The 21,757-nt window shown below is 43.4% G+C and overlaps 5 protein-coding genes across 5 annotated transcripts; 2 read left to right on the forward strand and 3 right to left on the reverse strand.

The window, feature by feature from the left end:
- Positions 1 to 3,992: 3,992 nt before the first annotated feature.
- Positions 3,993 to 7,622, reverse strand: CTAM01_07890 (endoglucanase B; the record flags this gene model as incomplete). Its single annotated transcript, XM_060523911.1, has 5 exons — positions 3,993 to 4,011; positions 5,678 to 5,801; positions 5,857 to 6,702; positions 6,780 to 7,280; positions 7,373 to 7,622. The coding sequence occupies 5 exons, from the start codon at positions 7,620 to 7,622 to the stop codon at positions 3,993 to 3,995; spliced, it is 1,740 nt and encodes a 579-aa protein (XP_060381366.1).
- A 1,124-nt stretch (positions 7,623 to 8,746) lies between these two features.
- CTAM01_07891 (uncharacterized protein) lies at positions 8,747 to 10,108 on the reverse strand (the record flags this gene model as incomplete). Its single annotated transcript, XM_060523912.1, has 1 exon — positions 8,747 to 10,108. The coding sequence occupies one exon, from the start codon at positions 10,106 to 10,108 to the stop codon at positions 8,747 to 8,749; it is 1,362 nt and encodes a 453-aa protein (XP_060381367.1).
- A 1,457-nt stretch (positions 10,109 to 11,565) lies between these two features.
- On the reverse strand, positions 11,566 to 12,782 carry CTAM01_07892 (uncharacterized protein; the record flags this gene model as incomplete). The annotated part of the gene is made up of 3 exons (XM_060523913.1): positions 11,566 to 11,932; positions 11,988 to 12,475; positions 12,546 to 12,782. The coding sequence occupies 3 exons, from the start codon at positions 12,780 to 12,782 to the stop codon at positions 11,566 to 11,568; spliced, it is 1,092 nt and encodes a 363-aa protein (XP_060381368.1).
- A 1,397-nt stretch (positions 12,783 to 14,179) lies between these two features.
- On the forward strand, positions 14,180 to 16,150 carry CTAM01_07893 (uncharacterized protein; the record flags this gene model as incomplete). The annotated part of the gene is made up of 4 exons (XM_060523914.1): positions 14,180 to 14,237; positions 14,318 to 15,138; positions 15,196 to 15,309; positions 15,365 to 16,150. The coding sequence occupies 4 exons, from the start codon at positions 14,180 to 14,182 to the stop codon at positions 16,148 to 16,150; spliced, it is 1,779 nt and encodes a 592-aa protein (XP_060381369.1).
- An 877-nt stretch (positions 16,151 to 17,027) lies between these two features.
- Positions 17,028 to 21,318, forward strand: CTAM01_07894 (ankyrin repeat protein; the record flags this gene model as incomplete). The annotated part of the gene is made up of 5 exons (XM_060523915.1): positions 17,028 to 17,064; positions 17,128 to 17,266; positions 17,334 to 17,591; positions 17,646 to 18,283; positions 18,341 to 21,318. The coding sequence occupies 5 exons, from the start codon at positions 17,028 to 17,030 to the stop codon at positions 21,316 to 21,318; spliced, it is 4,050 nt and encodes a 1,349-aa protein (XP_060381370.1).
- Positions 21,319 to 21,757: the final 439 nt, after the last annotated feature.

Here is a 21,757-nt window from a genome sequence, read left to right on the forward strand (position 1 = left end):
AAGTATTATTAATATAATTTTCTATAGTACCTAGAATTACCCGTTTCCTCTTATTAACTATTATAATACCTTAATATTTAGGATAATTTTATAAAAATTATCTAAGCCGTACTTTTTATTTATATAAAATACTTATATGAGCTTAGTATTTAAGTAATTTAAATAATATAAAAAAGACCCCTCTAATTACCCTTAGAATTACTTAGTACTATATTTCTTTTTTTTAAATATTAAAAAAAGTACTAATTTCTCCTTAAGTATTAAAAAAATAGAATTTTATATTATTAAATCCGTCCTTTTATCTACCTCTATATCCGTTATTTAAGGGACTTTTTTTTACTATTTATAAATAAAAGCCTACTTATTAAAAACTTTTATTACTTTTTATTCGTTTAGCCTCATATATTCTCTAAAAACTAACGGGGTAAAAAAAGAGTAATTAATATTATTAATTTTATTATAATTTAATTTATTAATATAGGGGGCGAGACCTTTTTTATTTTCCGAATTTTTTATAAAAAGTAGATACTCTAGGCTGCTATTTTAGTTATTATTACTAAGTTTTATACCCTTAGATCTATCCTTATATATAATAAGGAATTAACTAAACCGACGAGGGCTAGTTTTACTATTTATTACCCTTAACTTTTTATACTATTTATATAATTTAATATACTTTTTTTTAAAATAGTTACTTAACTAATATTTATCTTTTTTATAAATAAAATATTACTTTTTTTATTACCCTATTTATAAGTTAAATCTCTACTTATTTAATAAATCTAGGCCTCCTTATTAATAATTATTATACTTAATCTCTTTTCTTTTTTTATTATATATCTAATTAACTTAATATTATTAATAAGGACTATCGTACGCTTAGAAATAGGTTTAGTATAGTATTTTTATTTTAATATTAAAACTAAATCTTAGCTTTAAATAGAGTATTTTATAATTTTTAAATACTTAATATAAGGTTATTTTTATTTTTAATACGCGCTAAATTATAATATAAAAATATTTAATTTTTTATTTATTAATCCCCTTATTTAACTAGGTCTTTATTAGCTTATTAATTTAATTAATAAGCTTTTTAAAAAAATTTATTTATAATTTACCCTCTATTATCTTAGTTATAAATATAAAAAAAATTACTTATAGCTTAAATAAGAGCTCTAGATTCTTATTATAAGTTTTAAAGTAGCTTTAAATTACGTTAATAATACTAAAAAAGTCGTTCTAATTAAGATTATATACTATTTTATAATAGTAATTAGAGGCTTTACTTATAAATATAATATTAATTATTAAATAATATTAGTATTCCCTAATCCCGACTTTTTTATAATAGTTATAAAATATTATTAGGGTTTTTTATAAAACCTCGTATTTCCCCTTAAAATATAATTTCTTTTTTTAAAAAAAATCTTTAAAATTTATGAATTACCTCGTATTTATTATTATATTTTTAGTATTTATATATAATCCCTATATTATTACGTACTATTAATGACTTCGGGTCGTTTATCTCTTTTTTTATTAACTAATTAGCGCCGAATTTTAAATTAATAATAATAACGAGCTATAAATTAAAATAAATAAAATTATTAATTATTATACGTCTAGTACTATATTTTACTTCTATATATCCTTTTATAATAATAAATTACTATTAATAATTATAAAAAAAAATCTAGGTCGTTTACTTTTTTTTTAAATTCGTTAAAGTAATTATATACTCTATTAACCTATACCTAGTTCTATAATACGAATTCCTCTTTTATAATTATTATTACTAAGATTTTATATAGTTCTTATAATTATAATTATATTAATAATACCCCTCGCTTATAAAAGAATTTATTAATTACTTTTATAATTCCTAAGCTTATACTTATAAACTATTCGTTTAGTTAATAATTAAGGTTATTTATAATTTTATAAAATAGAGGTTACCCTTATAGCCCCTTTTTTTTATAAACCTTAATTAAATAAATTAATATTATATTAATTTACTTATTATTAAGCTAATTCGTAATCCTATATATTTACGTCCCTTAATAATTTAAATTAATATTTACTTATTTATATAAGATTAGGATTCTATTTAAAATCGGGTTTTTTCTTTTTCTCCCTTACCCTAACTTATTAAGAATCGTACTCTAGCTTATACTTATATTAATAATTATTAATATATTTAATTTTAATAAGGATATATTTAATTTGCGCACTAGTTATAATAAATCTATATTTTTATTATTTAATAAATTTATTAAAGTTTAAGTAATTCCTATTTCTTCTTATTACCTCGCTACTACTCTCGTTTTTATTATTTTTAGTAATTACTATTACTTTTTAAATTACTAACTATTATACTAACTAAAATCTTCTTTTTTATTTAATATAAAAAAAGTAAGTTTTAATAGTTCCTTTTTTAATAATAGTAGTAAACGTTTATATTATTATAAAAAAATATAATAATTAGTCTTAGGATTTTTACTAATTACTAATTTTTATTATTTTATATATTTTTAATTTTTTAAACCTCATACTCTCTATAATTTCTAAATTACTTCCTTTTTTAACTTATTCTTTTTAAAATAGTATTTTAAAAAAAACAATTAAAAATAGATATTAAGTAGCTTATAAAAGAGCTAAATAAGCTATTAAGAGCTAAATAAATAATTAAGTATAGTTAATAAAATTAAGCCCTCCTTTTTATAAAATTATAGATTTAAAAAACTTATTAAAAATACTACTCACTACTCGTACTAAGTAGGGCTAATTATTTTAAAAATCTTTTTTTTAATTACTTTTTAGTACCCTATTTTATATTTCTTAAGTAGTTTTTTTTATAACTTAATTATTATTAAGTAATTATTACTTATTAATAATTCCTTTTATTACTTAGTTAATTTTTTAAACTTAATAATTTTATACTAAGAGCTAGTATAAAAAAAAAACTCCTTAGTAGTCCTCTAAAAACTTCTTTTTTTTCTCTTTAAATCCTCGTTTTCTTAGCTTTTTTTTAAGTTAATAATAATTATAATAAAAAGTTATAAGATTATTTTAAAATAACCGCCTTTTTTTTAAGTTAATTTTTAAAATCTATAATATTTTTAACTTAATATTATTAGGATTTCTAAATCCCCTCCTCTTTTATTAAACCGTCCCCTTTATTATATTCCTAAATAATACTCGGGGAGTAGTTAAGGGAGTAATAAAAAAGTTATTTAGATTACGAACTTATAATTATATTTATAAAACCTTTATAATAATAAACCTTTTTATATATTATAAATCTTTTAGCTTTATAACTCTTATAAAATTACTTTTATTATTAAATAAAAATATTTATATTTAAAAATCCTTTTTTTTAATTATATAATACTTTTTTATATCGTATTATTAAGCTCGTTTATTATACTAATTAACTAAGCGGGTAGTTATTATATAAGTATTTTTTTTTATTAATTTAACTAGTTAATTTTTAATTATAAGCCGGCCGTAGAGAAGTTATTTAATAAAAAAGCTATTTAAAATAAAAATAAAAAAACTAATTACTTAAGTAGTTTTATTAATTAATATAGTTTAATATAATAAACGTTAACTTCTCATAAGTAATAAAGGGCTATAATTACTTAATTCCGTACGGTATTTAAAAATCGCCTCTTTTTTTATTTATTTTTATAAAATTAATTAATATAAATCTCTTATCCTATATAATATTAAAAAGTCGTCTTTTTTATATAATAAAATACCTTACTAATCTATAATAATAGAATTTAATTACTAATTAGTATTAATATCCCTATTATAGAGTAGTTAATTTGAACTATAAGTTAATAAAGAGATTAATTAAACTATATTAACTTTTATATAAGTATAAAAAGGAGGTTCTAATTATAAGTTAAGCTAGTTACGATAATTATAAATAGGGCCCCTAGTTGGCCCCTGCGCAGTTGGCCGTATACTGCGGTTAAATTAGACTTCTAATCCGACAATAGGGCTCTAAAGAATTAACATACTTTACTTTTACTTAGCCTAGGAGATTATCTATTTTAATATAAATAAATAAAAGTATTCTAAGTATACGCTCTTATTTTTAATTAATTAACTAATTATTTTTATAAAATTCCTATTTAACTATAGAATAAGCTTATTAAACTATCTTTATATAACTACGTTAATATATTAAATATTAAGTTATCTTATTATTAATACTTTTTTATAATTCTTTTTCTCTTTAAAACTTTACCTATAGTCTTTTACTTAGATATCTTAATAAGTTAATTAAGAAACTCTTTAACTTATGATTTTATACGATATTAAATTGTTAAAGAACGGAATCTAAAATTTATAGGTTATGCTTAACTAGCCCAGTTCGTGCTTTTCTTTAAATATATTACAAACATATTTTGTCTAATTAGAAGTAGAAGGCAGTTGAGACGAACAGCGTCACTGAAATATCTTAACGTTTAGTGCATTATTATAGGGCCGAATTCCCATCTCTACTGGATACACTCCCGGCTCTCATGTGCCTTGCCCTTAAGACAACGTCCGAATCGCACCTGTCCGTTGGCCTGTCACATCGCACCCCTTGTCCCGCTTTTCCCCAGCTTCAAATCCCTTGAAATAAATTCCCAATGCCCAAGATCCCGCTTTCTCGGGGTAAATAATCCACGAAACCTGTCAGCTGAGACTCATATACCTGTTATCACCTTCATACATCCCACCTTCCCCGCTCCGATCTGCAGGGAAGAGGGTGTGAAAAGTTTGCTCCTTAATCTCGCTGGGTTCTTCTGATTCTATGATCGGGACGAAAGAGTCCGAGGCGTGGTTCTCTAGCTAGCAGCGTACGTATTTATCGGTTCAGGGGTGGGCGAGGCACCCGAAGGAAACTCGCAGCTTTGAGAAGCCCTGCTAAGTTTGACGGCCAGTATCAGGCACTTCAAAAGCTTTGACGGCGACACCATCTCCTCGCTTTACGTCTTTCTTGGCGGTTTTGGTACAGCGCCGGTCATTTACGCAGTTTCGATTGCCTCAGGACCCTGACAGACGTACTCATTGAGGTCGGCCTCCTGCGCCGAACTTCCAGCAACTGGGAAGGATCGTTCCCAGATTGGGATGCGAGCATTCAACTTAAGGCATTGTGAAAGGGGGAAGGTGACCCACAGCTGAAAGTTCGGGCAGCTCTATGTTCCGTAGGATATGAGACTTAATGTTGCAGTCATCCATTCCACGTACGTATTGATGTATGTAACAGTGCCATGGAAATTTAGGCATATCTGAATGTAATAGTCGGAGAGCAAGTTTGAAAGGTACGGTTTAGCCTTCACATATTTTCAGACAATAGAATCGTGGGCACATGTAGGTGAATGAGGTAGGAAACCTTGGACGGACGCTTGCGCAGTGCAGAAGAAACCTACAAATCGTCCACTACTAGCAGGCAGATGACATGGGTGCTGAGATACAGAATGTTCACTTGGAACTGGAGTTATGGTCTAGTCGAGTCCATTGAATTGAGAAACCGTAATCCATCATACGAGGACCTCGGTTGCCTTGGCTATGTGCTGTCATCCATGATGTACCACTAAGAAGATTTACAAAGCTCTTGTTTCTCTCTTCCATTTGATAACAAGAGTAAGAAGCCCGATAGTAGTTCTGTCAAACGTACAAAGTGAAGTTAGCATAGTTGCCCAGAACGCGAGGGTACGACTCCAGCATAAAGGTTGTTGTCATGCCCGATTGAATGGCGGCGGATACAGCAGCCGTAGCAATTGTGACTCCCTGCTGGCCCCCTACTGAAGTTAGTAGACTTCCTGGACGGAACGTGCTTCGAGTCAGAGAACTCACAACTCCAGCCCCAACCACTGCCAAGTGTTGTTCTCCCCCGCTGCAGAGGCGGCAACACCACAGTCCATTCGTCCATTAACGGTGTGCCATCGCTCTTGAAAGCTGCTACCGTCGCGGGCTTCCCGACGCTGTTCCAATTCACTTCTACGTCGATGTTACTAGCCGAAGTCGCCGTAGTGCTGGACAATGGGAGCGTGGGCGTATCCCACTGCACGACTTGGATCGGGATGCTCGGCGCGCTGGCAAAAGAAACCAACAACGTGGTCTTGATGCCTGAAGGGCCAGCAACATCGAAGTAGGGGGACAGGAATGATACAAATAGCGTGATCTCAGTCTCGTTGACGGTGTAGTCCGAATTCAGCGTGAGGCTGGCCCCGTCCGCCGTGGTAATGGACTGGACGGAGTCTCCGTTGAATGTGAAGGAGAGGGACACGCTCTCGACAGCGGTTCCGACCTTGTGAAAAACAAACGCCGAGCTGAATTGACTAGTCGCCGTAGTGTCCAGGGTTGAGTCGGGCAGAGCATTGAGATTGCCAGCTAAAGCATTGAAATGAAGGTTGAGGCCGGTTGCGTCGTACCAGGTGTGTGAACTGCGGTCCAAGAGATCGTTGCCGGTATCCCACACAATTGGAGCAAAGTCGTATTTTCTGGAGAGTCGTCCGATGATATCGTAGTATCTCCATCGTGCTGCGGGTTCCGAATGTACCGGACTCACAAGCCACTCGCCAACAACAATCGGGACGTCGGTGAAGTTGTCGTGGAGCCTACTAAAATCGGTCTCGAATGCGGCAAGGTCGACACTTGAGCCCCATATGGTTTTTCCCCATGCGGCTGACGTAAAATCATCTAGTTGATCCATGTCAGACAGTGCTTGCATTTGTAGCATAGTACACAGATAAAGGGGCAGGCCGGTGATGGCTTACAAGGGTTGTAGTAATGCACCTGGAGGGCCCAGGGATTCGTGTACTTCGAGTCAGGCGGCTCAAACCAGAGGCTTGTCCGAACGATATCCTGGCCGGGCCCACTTAGTGTAACGACACGCTTTGAATTAAATCCGCCGGCGTCGTTGATTGCTTGAAGAAATATGTTATTCAGCTTGTTCTGCTCGGCCGCAATCTCGGCTGTGTCTCCAGGAGCCTCATTTAGTGGTTCAAATGCCACGAGGGATGGGGTACAGGCGAGTTTGGTACCAATCTGGTACCAGAGCCTGTAGAACTTCTCCTCTATCATGCTATAATTAGCGTTTGCTACTGTCAGATCCGCCCAAAAGTGCGAGTCGTGGTGAACATTAATGATGACATAGAGGTCCCGGGACGTGGCCATGTCGACGACATTAGCAACTCGTTGGAGCCATTCAGGATCTACTGTCCAATCAGGAGAGTCTCCCTGGTCTGAAAAGCCGATGAAATGGTTCATCCAAGTGACTGTTATGATTAATAAGGTACATTGTGTCTTTAAGCATATGCTAAAAAGAGGCGGGTGTCGCCCACAGGAGGGCTGGCTGTCAAGAACATACCTGGGATGCGGACGCTGTTAAAACCGAAAGCCTTCACATCATCAAAGGTTCCTGCAACCACTGGTACGTTGTTCCAGCTGTCTTCATTCGGGAAAGCATCGAGGGTGTTCCCTAAATTCCATCCGGGCTGAAGCTGAGCAGTAAACTCAGATGCTGAGATGGGTTGAAAATCTCCTGAACATTGAGAGATCACGTTGTTAACCTGATATAACCATAACAAAGTAGCACAAAGACCCTGAAGCCGCGCCATGGTTTCCGCTTCATGAAGAGAGGGAGACCCAAGGCTAATCGACTCGATTGTAGATCGGTATCCGAAACTGGGATAAGGTTTCAAACCTGGCGTCAGCTGGCCTTCGCTATAGCCTCTGTATTCCTTCATGCGAGGGTGGTAAGAAGAGACCGAATGAAAATATCTCAAGTTTATGTATCCAGATGGCTCGAATAGCAGCTTTGTCAACCGAAAATATTCTGGGCTAGGGGTCCTCGTGACATTCTTCCGCGGAGCTACCCCGCCCACGTCCCGGTGGCAGATGTGCCGAGCAGATTCTAGATTCAGTCCACGAACCCTGACACGGCGACATGTCTGCGGAGGATATAGATCTGCCGAGTGTGTTAAAGTAGTGGGTCTACATCGCCGGGAGTCTTCGTGCTAACACGATCGTCCTAGCCCCTGGATACCTTAATATCAAAGAAGAACCAAATCAGTAAAGGTTTGAAGGCTTATAGTAGAGTTCTAATAGAATCGTAGTCATGATATTCAACTAACTGATAACGAGATTAATACTTATCTTCTTATGCTTATTATCAAGATAATCAATCGTTATTAATAATTATAGTTATTCAATTAATTAGCATTCGCAACTAATATACAAAACATAACTATATAATCTAAACTTAAAAACAAACTTTAGTTATAAAAATACAAAGCTTAATCTCATCTTTTTTAGATAATTCTTCTAGTACTATAACTCTATACCTAAGCAAACAAATCTAAGTTCTACCCCAAAAGCTCACTATTAGTATATCCTTCTTCTTATCACTTTAAAATAAAATAGAGCGCGATTTGATAATATTTGATAGCTATAATATAAAACATGTACAGACGTCGATCCGTACTTAATCTAAGCATAACTCATTAGGCTGTCATAAGTATTATATACTTAATAGTACTTTAAGATATTAGCATAGTGTATATTCTCTTACGAAGTACTAGCTCTAGAGTAAAAAAAATAATCAATATTTTTAATATTTTAGGTGTGTATATAGTATCCAGGTTTAGTAGAAGGAAGGGAAGCTCAAGGAGAGCAGCCGGGGTAGAGCCTCTGCTGACTGATGTCACTTGGCAAGCAGGTGAGACAGCGGTGCTCGGCTCTGTTACTCAAACTGCCACCAGTCAAAGTTCAACAGATAGTCGGTTCCCTCTCCAGTAAAGCTGAAGTAGAGATCATGACTACCTTCAGCGCCGGTGATAGGGCATGTCACGGTCGTCCATGATTGCCATCCACCAGTGCCCGTAACAGCGCACGTGCCGATGAGGGTCCCATCAAAGCTGTCAAGGCGTATCTCAATGTGACCACCGGCGGTTGCGGATGATACATTAGCAGTAAACTTTGCCGCTCCGTTTCCGAATTCGACGCCCTTGACTTTGATGTAGTCGCCATCGTTGATGAAGCCAACAGCCATACCACCTTCGCTGCAGACTTCCACTTCAATGCCCTGAGACCAAGCAATCAATTCTGCCTCTTGTCTTTCAAAAGCGTTTACGCCCTTTCTTTGAGCCGGGCCTTCGGTAGTCATCTTCATCTCTGGGATAGATCCATTGGACAGGTAGCGAAAGCTCTCGACCGCAACAGATCGAGTAAACCCACCTCCACCTGGTAAAGCGCCGTTGTGGTAGAAGAAGTATGAGATGTCGCTGAAATCAACTACACCAGGATGGTTTGTAAAGCTGCCGCCCTCCGAGGGCATGACAATGCCTTGATAAGTCCATGGCCCCGTGATGGTAGGTCCCGTGCTGTAACGAATATCCTCCTGGCAACAAACAGCTGCATAGATCATGTAGTAGAGATCTCCTCGTTTGTAGGCCCAGGGACCTTCTTCAAAGGCTGTAGGACGCCCTGTAGTGTCATTCCGAGCGCCGAACCCATCAACCGTAAGCTCGACCTTTGTAATTTCGCCGCCGTATGAGATCATGTCTTCGTTGAGCTTGACATACCACAGATCCGGGTTGCCCCAGAACATGTAGGCTTGTCCGTCATCGTCAATGAACACGGTCGGGTCGATTTGGCCATTGGCGAGAAGAGGGCCACCGATAGCATCGACAAATGGGCCAGTGACACTGTCGCTGACACCAACGCCGATGGACATGAGCCCCTCGTGACTGGTCACCGGAACGTAGAAGTAGTACTTCCCATTCCGGCCGATGACCTGGCCGGCCCAGGCATTGGCACTAGCCCAAGAAAATGTGCTGATATTCATGGGGCTGCCATGATGTTGCCAGTTGACCATGTCCGCCGAGGAGAAGAGAAGCCACTCTCTCATGTCGAAGTTTGTTGAGCCATCCTCGTCGTGGCCAGTAAAAAGATAGACTCGGTCGTTGACAACCAGAGGAGCAGGATCCGCAGTGTAGGACGTTTGAACAATAGGGTTGTCAGCTTGAACCGTGCCGAAACTGCAAAGAAGGACCGAAGAAAGCAGCAGAGCGTGCTTCAAACACCAGCTGTGGGGATTCGTCATCATGAAGAAGTATTTTCCAGTGATGGAGTGTTTCCAGTGCGATTGTTCTCGAAAGAGTGATGGCATTCGCAAGTTGATCTGATAAACTGAAAGTAGTGTGATGTTGAGTTACGAGTCCAAAGACTATTGATATAGTATATTTCCCTGCGTAATATATGCAATTTTGATTGTAACTTTTAGCATTGTCCATCGTACGACTAGAGCCTGCATGATTCTATCTGATAGAAATGTTATACCACAAGTAGATGCTGGTGTAACATAAGTATTTCTCCGTCCACCTGCACTACGCCGGGTGCGGATAAAACTTGCAATGACCAACCGCGTCAATCGGATCCTACCGTTACTGCGGGTACCACGAGGTTGCACAGATATGCGGAAGAGGCGACGGTATTGGTCTCGGCAGACCAGCAGCGAAGGGCACGCTGCAGATCTTGGGAAGCTTTTTTTCACGGAATATGCTCAAGTCTATTTCTCTACCCACTTGAACACAAAAAATACTGGACCTTGTTAATAACCGACATTAGAGGTACCCTCATGTGACCAGTTGTCACATATTTACCTGCCTTGCCCACTCCAGCCACCTCAATTACTAGAGCTTGTCCCCTACAGTCATTGCCTCATGACGAATCGTTTCAGTCTCGGTATAGACGCCGAAAAATTATTCACAATGCAAAGCCAGTAGCATTTCCTCGCATGTGTCTAGCCAGTTTACATGGCACATACTATGACTTGAACCCGAACGCCTTAGTAGGATGTAGAAGAAGGCCGAGTAGGTAGATCATGGGCCCGTTTAGCAAAACCTGAGCTGCAATGTAACCTTGGATTTTTGTAACCCCTCTTGAGTCTCTCGATTCCGGTGAGACCATTTCGGTTTTGTAATCGGCAGCCCCAAAGGTCAATCAATGAGGCTTGGCGATGTCGTGTCTCTACCCCTGGCTTAATCACCAACGAGACATTGAGGGTTAGAGATAAAAATTAATCGTGGCATTGCAGCATCAGGGCCTTCGATGAAGGCCCTGTTTATATCATAGAAGTATTCATACTTCTGCTTCTAAGTCAAAATTACAACTGCCGCATTATTTTCCGAGGCTCAAGGATGCGCGTAGATGGGTGTGGAGAGCCAACGCCTCTCAAAGTATTTTGCCCGCTTGATTACAATCAAATCCAGTCTATTATCAAAGTGGGTCCATCCATAGTTTTCGTGATCAGAGTCGCTCTCATTCTCTATTTGGTGGGCGTTTGTGGGCTTCCGTAGTTGAGGTTGATGTTGTTAGAGCCTAGATGTCATATTCGTAGTCCAGCTGCAAGCTCGCTGCTTCGCTTTCGCTGCCTGGACCTTGCTTTTGAAAGCAACGGAAATTTTTGTCCAAGTGATAATAGTCTCATCTTGAGGTAGGTTGAAGACAAAACATCAAGCTCAACATTAGAGTGATTATATTATGAGGCTCGGGAATATTTCAGGTAGAGTCCGTCTCTGCAGCATCTTGTGACCGCTTGCGAGCACTGTTTTCGACCTTGATCTCGATTGTTTTAGTGATCCCTGAGGTGATAGTATAATCAATCATGCCAAAATCGCGGGTACTCCTGTCGGAGCCGTCGCTCACGTTCTCTGGCGGGAAGAGCGACGATCGGCTTGTTCCGGACTCCCTTCGAACCTGTAAATTTACTCTCTTTCCACCGCTCCATACGGAGGCGACTTGTGTACCATTGTCTCCAGCTGAAGGCAGACGCTCTTGACTTGAGTTTCGCCTATTCGCAAGCCGAAAAGAAGAATTCTCATGAGTCGTTTGCTCATGCACAAGACGGGATGCCAGGATGTCAATGCTACAACGGAAATTAGTCCTTCAAATCAACTAAGTCAATGAACAGTAAAGCTTACAAGATCATCACCGGAAACATACACTCAAGTGTGTAAACAAATCTGTCGATCTGGCCTGCCACTGTCCGGGCTTGCTGAACTGCGGGCTGGAAAAAGTAGGTGACTGCTCTCGTGACTCCGATTAATGCCAGGATGGCAAGGCGGATCTCTGTGCTTCGCATCAAATGCTGGAAGAGAGTCGGCGCGATTGATGCCCCTTGCGATATCGACTTTGCCGCCGCAAACTTGCGCAGGAGGAAGAAAGCGCTGAGACACTCAAGCACAGCTAAGGATGAGAAATAGCCAACATGGAGACCGTTGATGGTCGGCATTAGATCAGACTCTCCGTTCACGAGTATCTTCACCCGGGAAACCAGTATCATCATCCTGAGAACAAAGATGGCCCCTATCACTATCCAGAAAAGAGTCATGAAAATGATACGGTCGCGGCTGCGCAGAACGCGGGTGAGAATAGCATAACTGTAGAATGAAATGCCTGCTTCTTGAATCTGAAGTTAAATTAGATTGAAGTCTATCCATATGAGCCTTTACTAAAAAGAAAATGCAAACGCGGCGTACCATCCACATGACATCCGCAACACCAGACGCAACCGCCGTATTCAAAATGGGGTAGTCTGCATAGAAGCTGTAATAACATAACCCATTTGCGATAGAGCCTGCGACAGAAACAACAATGGGTATAAGTGATACGGGCGAAAAGGCCGTGATGCCAGCAATGATGAAGCCAAAAAGTGTGTTGGCCACGCCGATAGTGCTCAAGATGGCCCAGCTTGTCTCGAAGTAAACGATGGCCATCGCGGCGCCTTGGGTTGCAGGCGCATATGCAACTTCGCAGGGTCAAAGCTTTCACATTACGGCCTCCACATTTGTCTTATACACTTTTTGATGCGCGACGGGCGCAGTCAGGAACATAGAACGCCCGCTACGCCCCCCCCTTCTTACTGCAGAAAGCTGAATCTGTTACGTAGACACCATTTCCGGATCCTTCTCTTGCGCTCCAATGGTTCCCTTCCGAGCCACATCTTGGATTTGTGGCTGGCATCAGGATTCGACGCGCGCCAATGAGCATTGCGGAGGGCTTGGACTAATACCGGTTTGTGGGGTGAAAGCTGGGGTAGACATGAATGATCGCCTAGAACATGCGCCTATTTCCCCAGCTTTTGTCCGCTCAACGGCTTGATTGGTTCCCCGGTGATTATCATCATTGCCATCACTGCAAGGTCGTATCACCACCGTTGAAGCCGGTGGGATATATCTTTCCCCGCCTGCGGCCTTCAAATGAGAATCTTTTCACGCCTTCTCTACTCGATTTTACAGTCGCACAGTTGCCTGAGGCCTTGTTGACGTCCCTAAAACGTATACCATGTCCCTCCAGATCCATGCCCATGCATGTTGGATCACACGAGAGATGGTTCACGCGTGTCTGGCAGTTTTGCGCTAGACAAGTTACATACAACCTTGGAGACAGGAAGGGAATAGCGAGACCATTATACCCAGAATCTTGCAGGTTGAGTGGCAGCCAACAGAGGTTGGTCAGACGACTCTTTGACCTTTTGTGTAAGCATGGACGTCTTCTAGAAAGAGGTTTAGGCAACCGATCGAGGAATCCTTTCCCCTCCTGCGGGCACACCTTCCCAGCAAGGGTTGAGTGGCCGTCATCTTGCGTGCCTCAATACCAATGAGGGTAATGATCGTAACTTTTCAGCTTGACGGGCGCCCCGAGGGGATATTTGCCGGAGCAAGAGAAGCGGTTAATATCACATCCTTGTCTACAAGACTCTGAAACGTCAAGTTACACCTGCTTTAACCTCACAACGTAGTCGTACAGGTACGCCTCGTCTTCTGAAATTGGCGGGGTAGAGATCAAGCAATCCGAATTGGGCCGCTTCTTCCTGCATGATGCATCTTGGCCACATGTTTCCCACATGGCAATAATATCGGCACGCGATTTCCTGCAGATCCTTTTACCGGTGAGGTTCGCATAGAAGACTTTTCGAAGAAGGTTATTGCCATCGCTTACGCACCACACTCTTCCGCCATCTTCCACGAAGGCAGATACTTTAAATTGTGCTTGAGGTCAGCTCGAGCTGCGCCACTTTCCGACGGCTGTGTTTGAATACAAGACACACTCTCATCAATACATCTATGATTGACTTCTCTTCCAACAAGAAATCATCCTCACATCATACAGCATGCTGCTCTTTACAAAGCCTATGCCTCCAAAGATCAGGAAGAAGAGAGCAAGGACAGGTACGTAGTCGCACGGGTACCGAAGACGGGATGGAACATATAGCTGACAGTGTCGACATATAGGTTGCTCTAGTTGGTAGGTGATCTCATGCCTCGGCTGATTGGTAGCTGCTCACACCTTCCCAGCAAAGAAGCGAGAAAAAAGTGCTGCGAGCGGAAGCCTCGATGCACACGCTGCACTGAGAGAGGGTTGGAGTGCATCTACAACCCTGTCGAGCCACGTCGCAGCAAACATGCCAACGGGATAGCCTCGAAGACTCCCCGTAGTGTTTCTCCAACGCAACACTTTAAATCGAGACGATCTTTAGAGACTGTCTCGGATGGCGGCTTCACTGAACCTCCAAGGGATGCTCACTCTACATCAAGTCACTCACCCCCTGAGACACCAGAATGGGCCAGCTTCAGCCAATTCGACTTCTGTGACAAGCCAGTTGATCAGCTCGCAAATTTTGATCGAGAGAGCGATTCACTGAGTAGCTCACGGTTCGACTTTGTCCCGCTTAACGCAGAGTTATCCCAGTCCAGCACCATCGACATCGCGTCTCTGCTGTCTGGCCTCGAAATACCGCAACCGTCATTCTCAAACCTTACAGACTGCGCCCACGAAAGGAAACTCATTCATCATTTCTCTAGTGTTCTTTCTCATTTGATCGTCTTCACGGAAGAGCCAGACAATCTTTTTCAGGGTTTCATTCTGCCTCTATGCTCCGATAACTCGCCCGTCCTGCACGCCATGTGTGCCTTCGCCAAGGGACATCTTGAGTATATGGGCGTGCAAGACTCCAAACATTCTTCAAACTACAGAGTTCTTGCTGCTGAGGGTGTTTTTCAACTTGTGCAGCAGAACTGCCGACAGGAAGAGGTTTTGGCGGCAACCATGCTGCTCGTGTACTACGAATCCGTGAGCATTTTTCCCTCAACAGTCCTTCATGAAAAGATCAATGCTAACTAGTAAAAGCTCACCTTAACAGGAGCAACCAATATGGTTCTTGAGCACCTGAGAAGTGCCTTCCTTGTGCTGAGTTCGATTCCGATGTCCAAGAAGACACGCAGTATCTTGTTTCTTGAAAAGGTACGTGTGCTGACTTCCAAGGTCTCTCTGGAGCCAAGACTAATTTAACGAAAAGGCTTTCCAATTTTACGACGTGATCACTGCCCTTTCTTTAGGACGTAGTCCAGTCTCTACTGTACCTGCAACCGAGCATGTCTACTCCATGGCATCACCTTCGTCCAAGTCGGCTCAAAACGGCCCCGTTGATCCACTTCTCGGTATGACTGGCAATCTGTGGCCAGTTCTTTACCGTCTCAGCACTCTCAAATCCCTGAAAGGGGACTTGGACGGCGCAGTCTCCAACAACCAACCAGCCAAAGCCGCCGTTCTTCTGATGGAGTACGAATCCACGGTCAAAGCAGTCCAAAAGGCTCTCCAAGATTGGGCACCTCCAGTGCAGTCAGACGAGGACTTTGAGCCCTTTTGTGATTCAGATTCCCAGGGTGCGTTCCGCGCCATGGTCCACAACTCCATGGCATATCGTCACGGTGCTTTGGTATACCTTAACCGGTCGATCCACGACCACCCAGTCGACCATCCTGCGGTTCAGGAAAACTGCCATCTTACCCTAGAGAACTGCGTTGCGGTCATCGCATCTGGTGGACCGGTCAATGCACTCCTCTGGCCTTTGTTCGTAGCAGCCTGCGAAGCTATCACGGATCAGGACCGGGGCCTCGCAAGGTACGCCTTCATTGAAATCGAACGTAGGCAGGGCATGATCAATATCGAGAGAGCTCGTGCAGTTGTCCTTCATCAGTGGGCTGCTGCGACGTCGGGAAAACCCAACGGCGGCTGCAATACGGGCGCTGAAGCGTGGAGGGAGGTTGCCGGGAGTATGGGAATGACAATTATTTTCGGTTAGATCGGGTACTTAAAAGGGGGCACAAGGATACAGGACACTCGTTTCTTTTCATAATTACCTGTTTGTAGACACCATAATCACTAGACCCTAATTTGTACTCAGACGCCATAGGCATAGCTAATTCAACGGACACTATGAAAGAACTGCACACGGCTCTTGGGCACAAATGCTTAGCCTAGATATTGTTGATGATGGCTCTCCACAGTCGTGACCCAATTGAGCGGCACCCGTGCAACCCCGGTCCGGGCCTTTGTGGGTCGATACCGTAGCGGGACTTGGGACCGGGCCGCACACTAGATCCCGTTAGCCACGGACGGCCCTTCTGTGTTTGCCTGCAAAGCTGGACCAGGGAGTGAAAAAGATCGGAAAATTTTCCTGCCATCCAACCTACTTGGTCCTGAGCTCTCAACGCCAGAAATTGACTAATGCGTCTTCTTAACAGGGCAACCTAGGCGCCCGAAATGTCTCGGCGCTTAGCCACCCCCATTGATCTGCCTCTTGACCAACCCCTGTAATCCAATGGCGTACGTCTAACCTGAGATGAGTCTCCACTACAACGTCAAGGCAACATCGTGCAGGCCTCCGATTCACACCCTCTCGACTCGTCTAACGGCCCGCGCCTAGTGCGGGTGGTGGTATGATCCGCCTCTCATAGACGAGCGCATACGCTCGTTGGCTTTGAAGCCTCGCCATGATTGGTTTGTCTTTCCCAGAAATGGTCCATTTTCATGCGGTCACGAGGTGTTCAAGTGGCCTTCTTGGGTCCCTCTTGAAAGGGCTTGAAGGTATGTATGACGAGCGCAGTCCCAACCTTTTTTAGACGCAGGTGACCGTTGTCCTACTCTTGCTGCTCAATCTGTGGTGCAACCAGGCAAAGATGGACAATGAAAGGCCTGTCCGGCTTCTCTCTTTGGGTAAGTTTTCCAGTTCATGCCAGTTATCTTTATGATTATCGACTAATATACGCGCCATGATAGATGGCGGGGGTATCCGCGGGCTCTCCTCCATCTTGATTCTGAAAGATTTGATGCGTCATGTGAATCAAGATCGTGATCCCAATAGCCAGCTTCAACCTTGGCAAGTCTTCGATCTCATCGGGGGTACAAGTACTGGCGGGTGAGCATAGAGTCTGCACCTATCTAGATGGCTCAGAATCGTGCAGTCTGACGGGTGTTTCCCATAGCATTATTGCTATAATGCTAGGATGTCTTCGCATGACGGTCGACGAATGTGAAGAGGCGTACATTCGTCTTGCAAAAACAATTTTCAAGCCGAAACGATGGAAATACAACGCCTTCAGCCGTGGTGTCGACTTCTTCTCCGCTAGTGAACGCTACGATTCATCCAAGTTGGAAAGTGTTGTCAAAGAAATCATCAAAGCGCGGACGGGCAGCGACAAGACACCCCTCAGCAATTTTACTGAGGACGGTTTCGGCAAGGTGTAAGAGGATGCGAGACTCACACCCGCCGAGAGCTTGAGCTGACAATGGAGAAGGTTCGTTACCACGGTTCAGACAGATGACAATGAGCTGCTTTTGCTGCGCTCGTATGAAACGAGGCAAGAAATCGACAAACACTCCAAACAGTTTCAGCTGTGGGAAGCCCTCCGCGCCACATCAGCTGCCACAACGTACTTTAAAGAATACCGTCGTGGCAATGCCGGTTATCTAGACGGAGCGTTGAAAAGCAACAACCCCATTTTCCAAGTCCGTCAAGAAGCTCGAGACCAGTGGCCGGATAGGGAGGCTTTCTTAATCAGTATCGGAACGGGCACCAAGCCGTCGGTCCCTCTCAGGGGGAACCTTATACACCTAGCAAGAACACTGACCAAGCTAGTCACTGAAACCGAGGAAACCTGGAATCGGTTCAAGGGGTCACATAAGGAAATGTTGAAAGACAGTCTCCTATTTCGCTACAGCGTCCCCGAACTTGGAGGCGTGGACCTGGGAAACCACAAGTTGATGGGCATGGTCCGCACGAATACGGAACGCCATCTACGAGAAGCAGCAACAGAGAAATACGTCACAGCATGTGCCAAGAAGATTGTGGAAATTGAGTCGGGTGAATATGCAAAACCTCACACGGGGAAGGCTTCGGCACTGCGTTTAGAGGACCTTTCAGACTCCGAGAAGAGTGAGTTCCAAATTCTCCGAACTTGCCTAAAGTAACCTGACACTAAATCAACGACAGATTGCTTGCGGAGTCTCCATGCAACCAGCGGGGACTACGAAAGCCAGAGGATCGGTATTGAGAGGCCTGTCCCAGGGACCTGTCAATGGCTTTTGCGTCACCCGAAATTCACCGATTGGGTGCAAAGCAAGTCGTCTTCTCTTCTCTGGGTAACGGCAAATCCTGGATGCGGCAAATCGGTGCTCTCCAGCTTCCTCGTGGACGCCCTAAGCCAGGACAAAAACCAGTCCATCGTGTGCTCCTTCTTCTTCAAAGCTGGTGTCGACAGTCGCCGAGACTCCCACCAGGCCCTCTGCGTCTTGCTTCATCAGCTCTTCGTCGCCGCCCCGGAACTGGTCAACGTAGCGATGGAGGGTTATTCTAGCAAGGACAAGTTGTCTTTCACCAAGGATCTTGAAGCGCTCTGGGCGGTGTTTCACACCTCTGCCAGCCGTCTCCACGATCGCAAGATCATCTGCATCGTCGACGCCCTAGATGAGTGCTCCGATGAGTCTAGGAATCGCTTCATCAGCCAGCTCGTCGGGTCGTTCTCAACCAGCAACTCCGAGAAACCTGTCGGCAACCTAAAGTTCCTTGTAACAAGTCGGCCGTGGCCCAGCATTGAGAGCCGCTTCCGTAACTTGCTTTCAATCCGGTTGCGAGGGGAGAATGAATCATCGTCGCTGTCCAAAGACGTGGAAAGAGTTGTCGAGCATCGTGTGCGGGAGCTCAAAATGTCGTCCGCGCTCTCCGAGGATGCTAGCACAATGGTCATCAAAGCTCTGACCGAAGGGGCAGATCGTACGTTCCTGTGGGTATCACTGGTTTTCGATGCCATTGAGCGACTTCAGTCGCGGAAACTCAGTTCCATTAAGAAATCCCTGAGTTCCTTACCAGGCGACCTTGATCAGCTTTACGAGAGTGCCTGGGCAGCCTTTGCCGACCACGAAGCCTCACATAAGTTACTCGGAATCATATTAGCTGCCAATCGTCCTCTAAAGCTAGAAGAGGTCAATATCCTTCTTGGTTTCGAGGAACATATTACTTCTTTGGAAGATCTCGAACGAGAGCTCGAGCCTGACGCAGAATATACAATCAAGCAGCTAGGAGGATTCTTCATCAGAATCATTGACTCTACAGTATTTCTAGTGCACCAAACTGCACGCGAATTTCTGCTTGGCTCTAGAGCAGACGCTACGAGACAGAAGGGGAGAGCAAGGATCGGACTGGCGTTGGCAGAGTCTCACTTGGGCGGAAGTTGCGTCAGACTCCTCGCGCTCGATGGACTACCGACGAGACCCAGTCTACCGATGGAATGTGAGGAGCGAGTCGCCTCGAACAAAACTTTCATGGCAGACTTGCCTTGCTGGGTCAGAAGCTTTTACATGTACGCTTCAAAGCACTGGGCAAGACACCTCAGAGGTAACTCGTTGCCCGAGTCCAAGTCCAGCATTGGTCTAAGCGTGAAAACGATTTGCGATTCTTCGAAGCCACTTTTTCGTGGCTGGTGGTATTTCTACGCTGAAAGAGATTTCTTTTATGCTGGAAATGTGTGGGAAGGCTACGCGGGTCGTCATCATGCGCACTACACGACAATGAGGCACGACTTTGTCGCCACGCGAGGGTTGCTTGAGGCGGGCACGTCCAACGTTGAGCAACGCGACGCAAATGACAACGATGTTCTGTACAAATCATGCGAAGGAGTGTACAGGCCCGTGTATCAGGTTCGCTGGATTCTCCGTCAATACAGTCATGCAATTCTTCAACTTCACAAGTCTTTGGCGATCGCGTCTGAGTGGGGAAGAATGGAAGTCATCAACTTGTTGCTGGCAACTGGGATGGATATCAATCCAGCAGTTCAAGGCCCCCCAACGAGTACTTGGTCCCTCACGCAGTCTGCTATCCACAGCACGTCTGCTCTCAAATACCTCTTGGAGCGGGGGTTGATCGTTCAAAGGGAGGATTTTGGGTATGCTGCTCGCTGGGGGCACAATGAGGCATTGGAGATTCTAGTGCTTCACAATGCTGGAGAAGAGGACAGCCATGAAAACCTCATGGAAGCCTTGATACAAGCAACAAAAGAAGGATATCCGCGGTGTCGTGCGGTGGCTTTGAAGTATCTCCCCAAGGACGCCGCTACAGAGATGGATCCATCAGTGGGGTTTTTGGAAGCCGCATATCGTAATGACTCCTCGGCCATCAAGGAACTACTTGACGAAGGGGCAAAGGACAGCAGAGAGGTTCTATGTCTTTGCTGCTCTATCGGTTACCCAGCGATGGCGAAACTTTTCCTAATTACCATTGTCCATACCCAAAAGGTCCTCGAGGAGGCTTTGTTGGCCTTTTATGATACCCAGACAGGGACTGAGCTCAAGACTTTCTACCTCAAGGTTGTGGAAAAAACGGCAGGCTCTGGACGGAAACTGTACGATGGATTCATACACGTGCCACACTTCGGTTCCACTTTTGAAGAGAATGTCGAGCTACTTCTACTACTCGCAGCCAAAGGAGTCCGTTTACCTCGACGCAGGTTTGTTGAAGCAGTGGCTTTAGTCATCGCCACGGATGAGAGGTTTAGCCTTTGGCTCCTGATGACCATGGATAGACTTCAGGATGATTCGGATCTCTCAGCTAGGGACTTTCTGCCATTTATGTGCTTCTGGGGAAAGGCCGATTTGGTACGAACGGTGATCTCGGGAGTGACGCTGGACGATATCAGAAAGAAAAATGAGGCAGGCGTAACTCTTTTGATGATCGCCACCGCATCGGGGGATTTGGCCACGGTGAAACTACTTCTGGAGAGAGGAGCGGATCCAGACCAAGAATGCCGACTGGAGGCAACTCGGTCAGATATGACAGACTGTGGGTTGGAGCTGGTTGATCTCCTGTCTGGTGTAGCCAAAGGCCTCGACCGCGAAACCCTCGATGGCTCGCCACGCTTGCTGGCCCGGGACCTGGGATACACTAGCATTGCTGAATTGTTCAGTACGTGGCGATGATTGAAAGGCGTTTTGGGGACAGCTTGAAGTTGGAAATCGGTCGAAGATGGCTTTGTGTAATTGTTTGCTGCCGCTGCGCCTTGACTAAGGTACAATGCGGCTTTGTCATGCAGGAGTAGGGCGTTGCGCGTTGTGATCTGCAACGGGACTCGGTACTAGGTAGCAAGGATTATTCAGCCTCAGAAGACGGCATCGCACCAGGTTCGGCAAAGGATGAACTAACTAGATGGGGGCGACGGGTCACCGAGTAATCGCCGTCTTCCCAGGATCGAATGCCCGACCTGGGGTCAATCAGCAAGGCAATGGGCCAAAAGGCGCAATTTGTAACGAGAGACCTATCGGTGTTTTAAGGCAATCTGGAAGGTGCGTTGTGAAATCATCGCGGGCAGCGACAGCCGAGCTGATCCCCCCGCGACGGCCGAGCCGTTACCTCCTCGCC

The sequence above is a fragment of the Colletotrichum tamarilloi genome, assembly GCF_030869305.1.
Source record: "Colletotrichum tamarilloi strain Tom-12 chromosome Unknown Scaffold_26.1, whole genome shotgun sequence".
Lineage (NCBI taxonomy): Eukaryota > Fungi > Ascomycota > Sordariomycetes > Glomerellales > Glomerellaceae > Colletotrichum > Colletotrichum tamarilloi.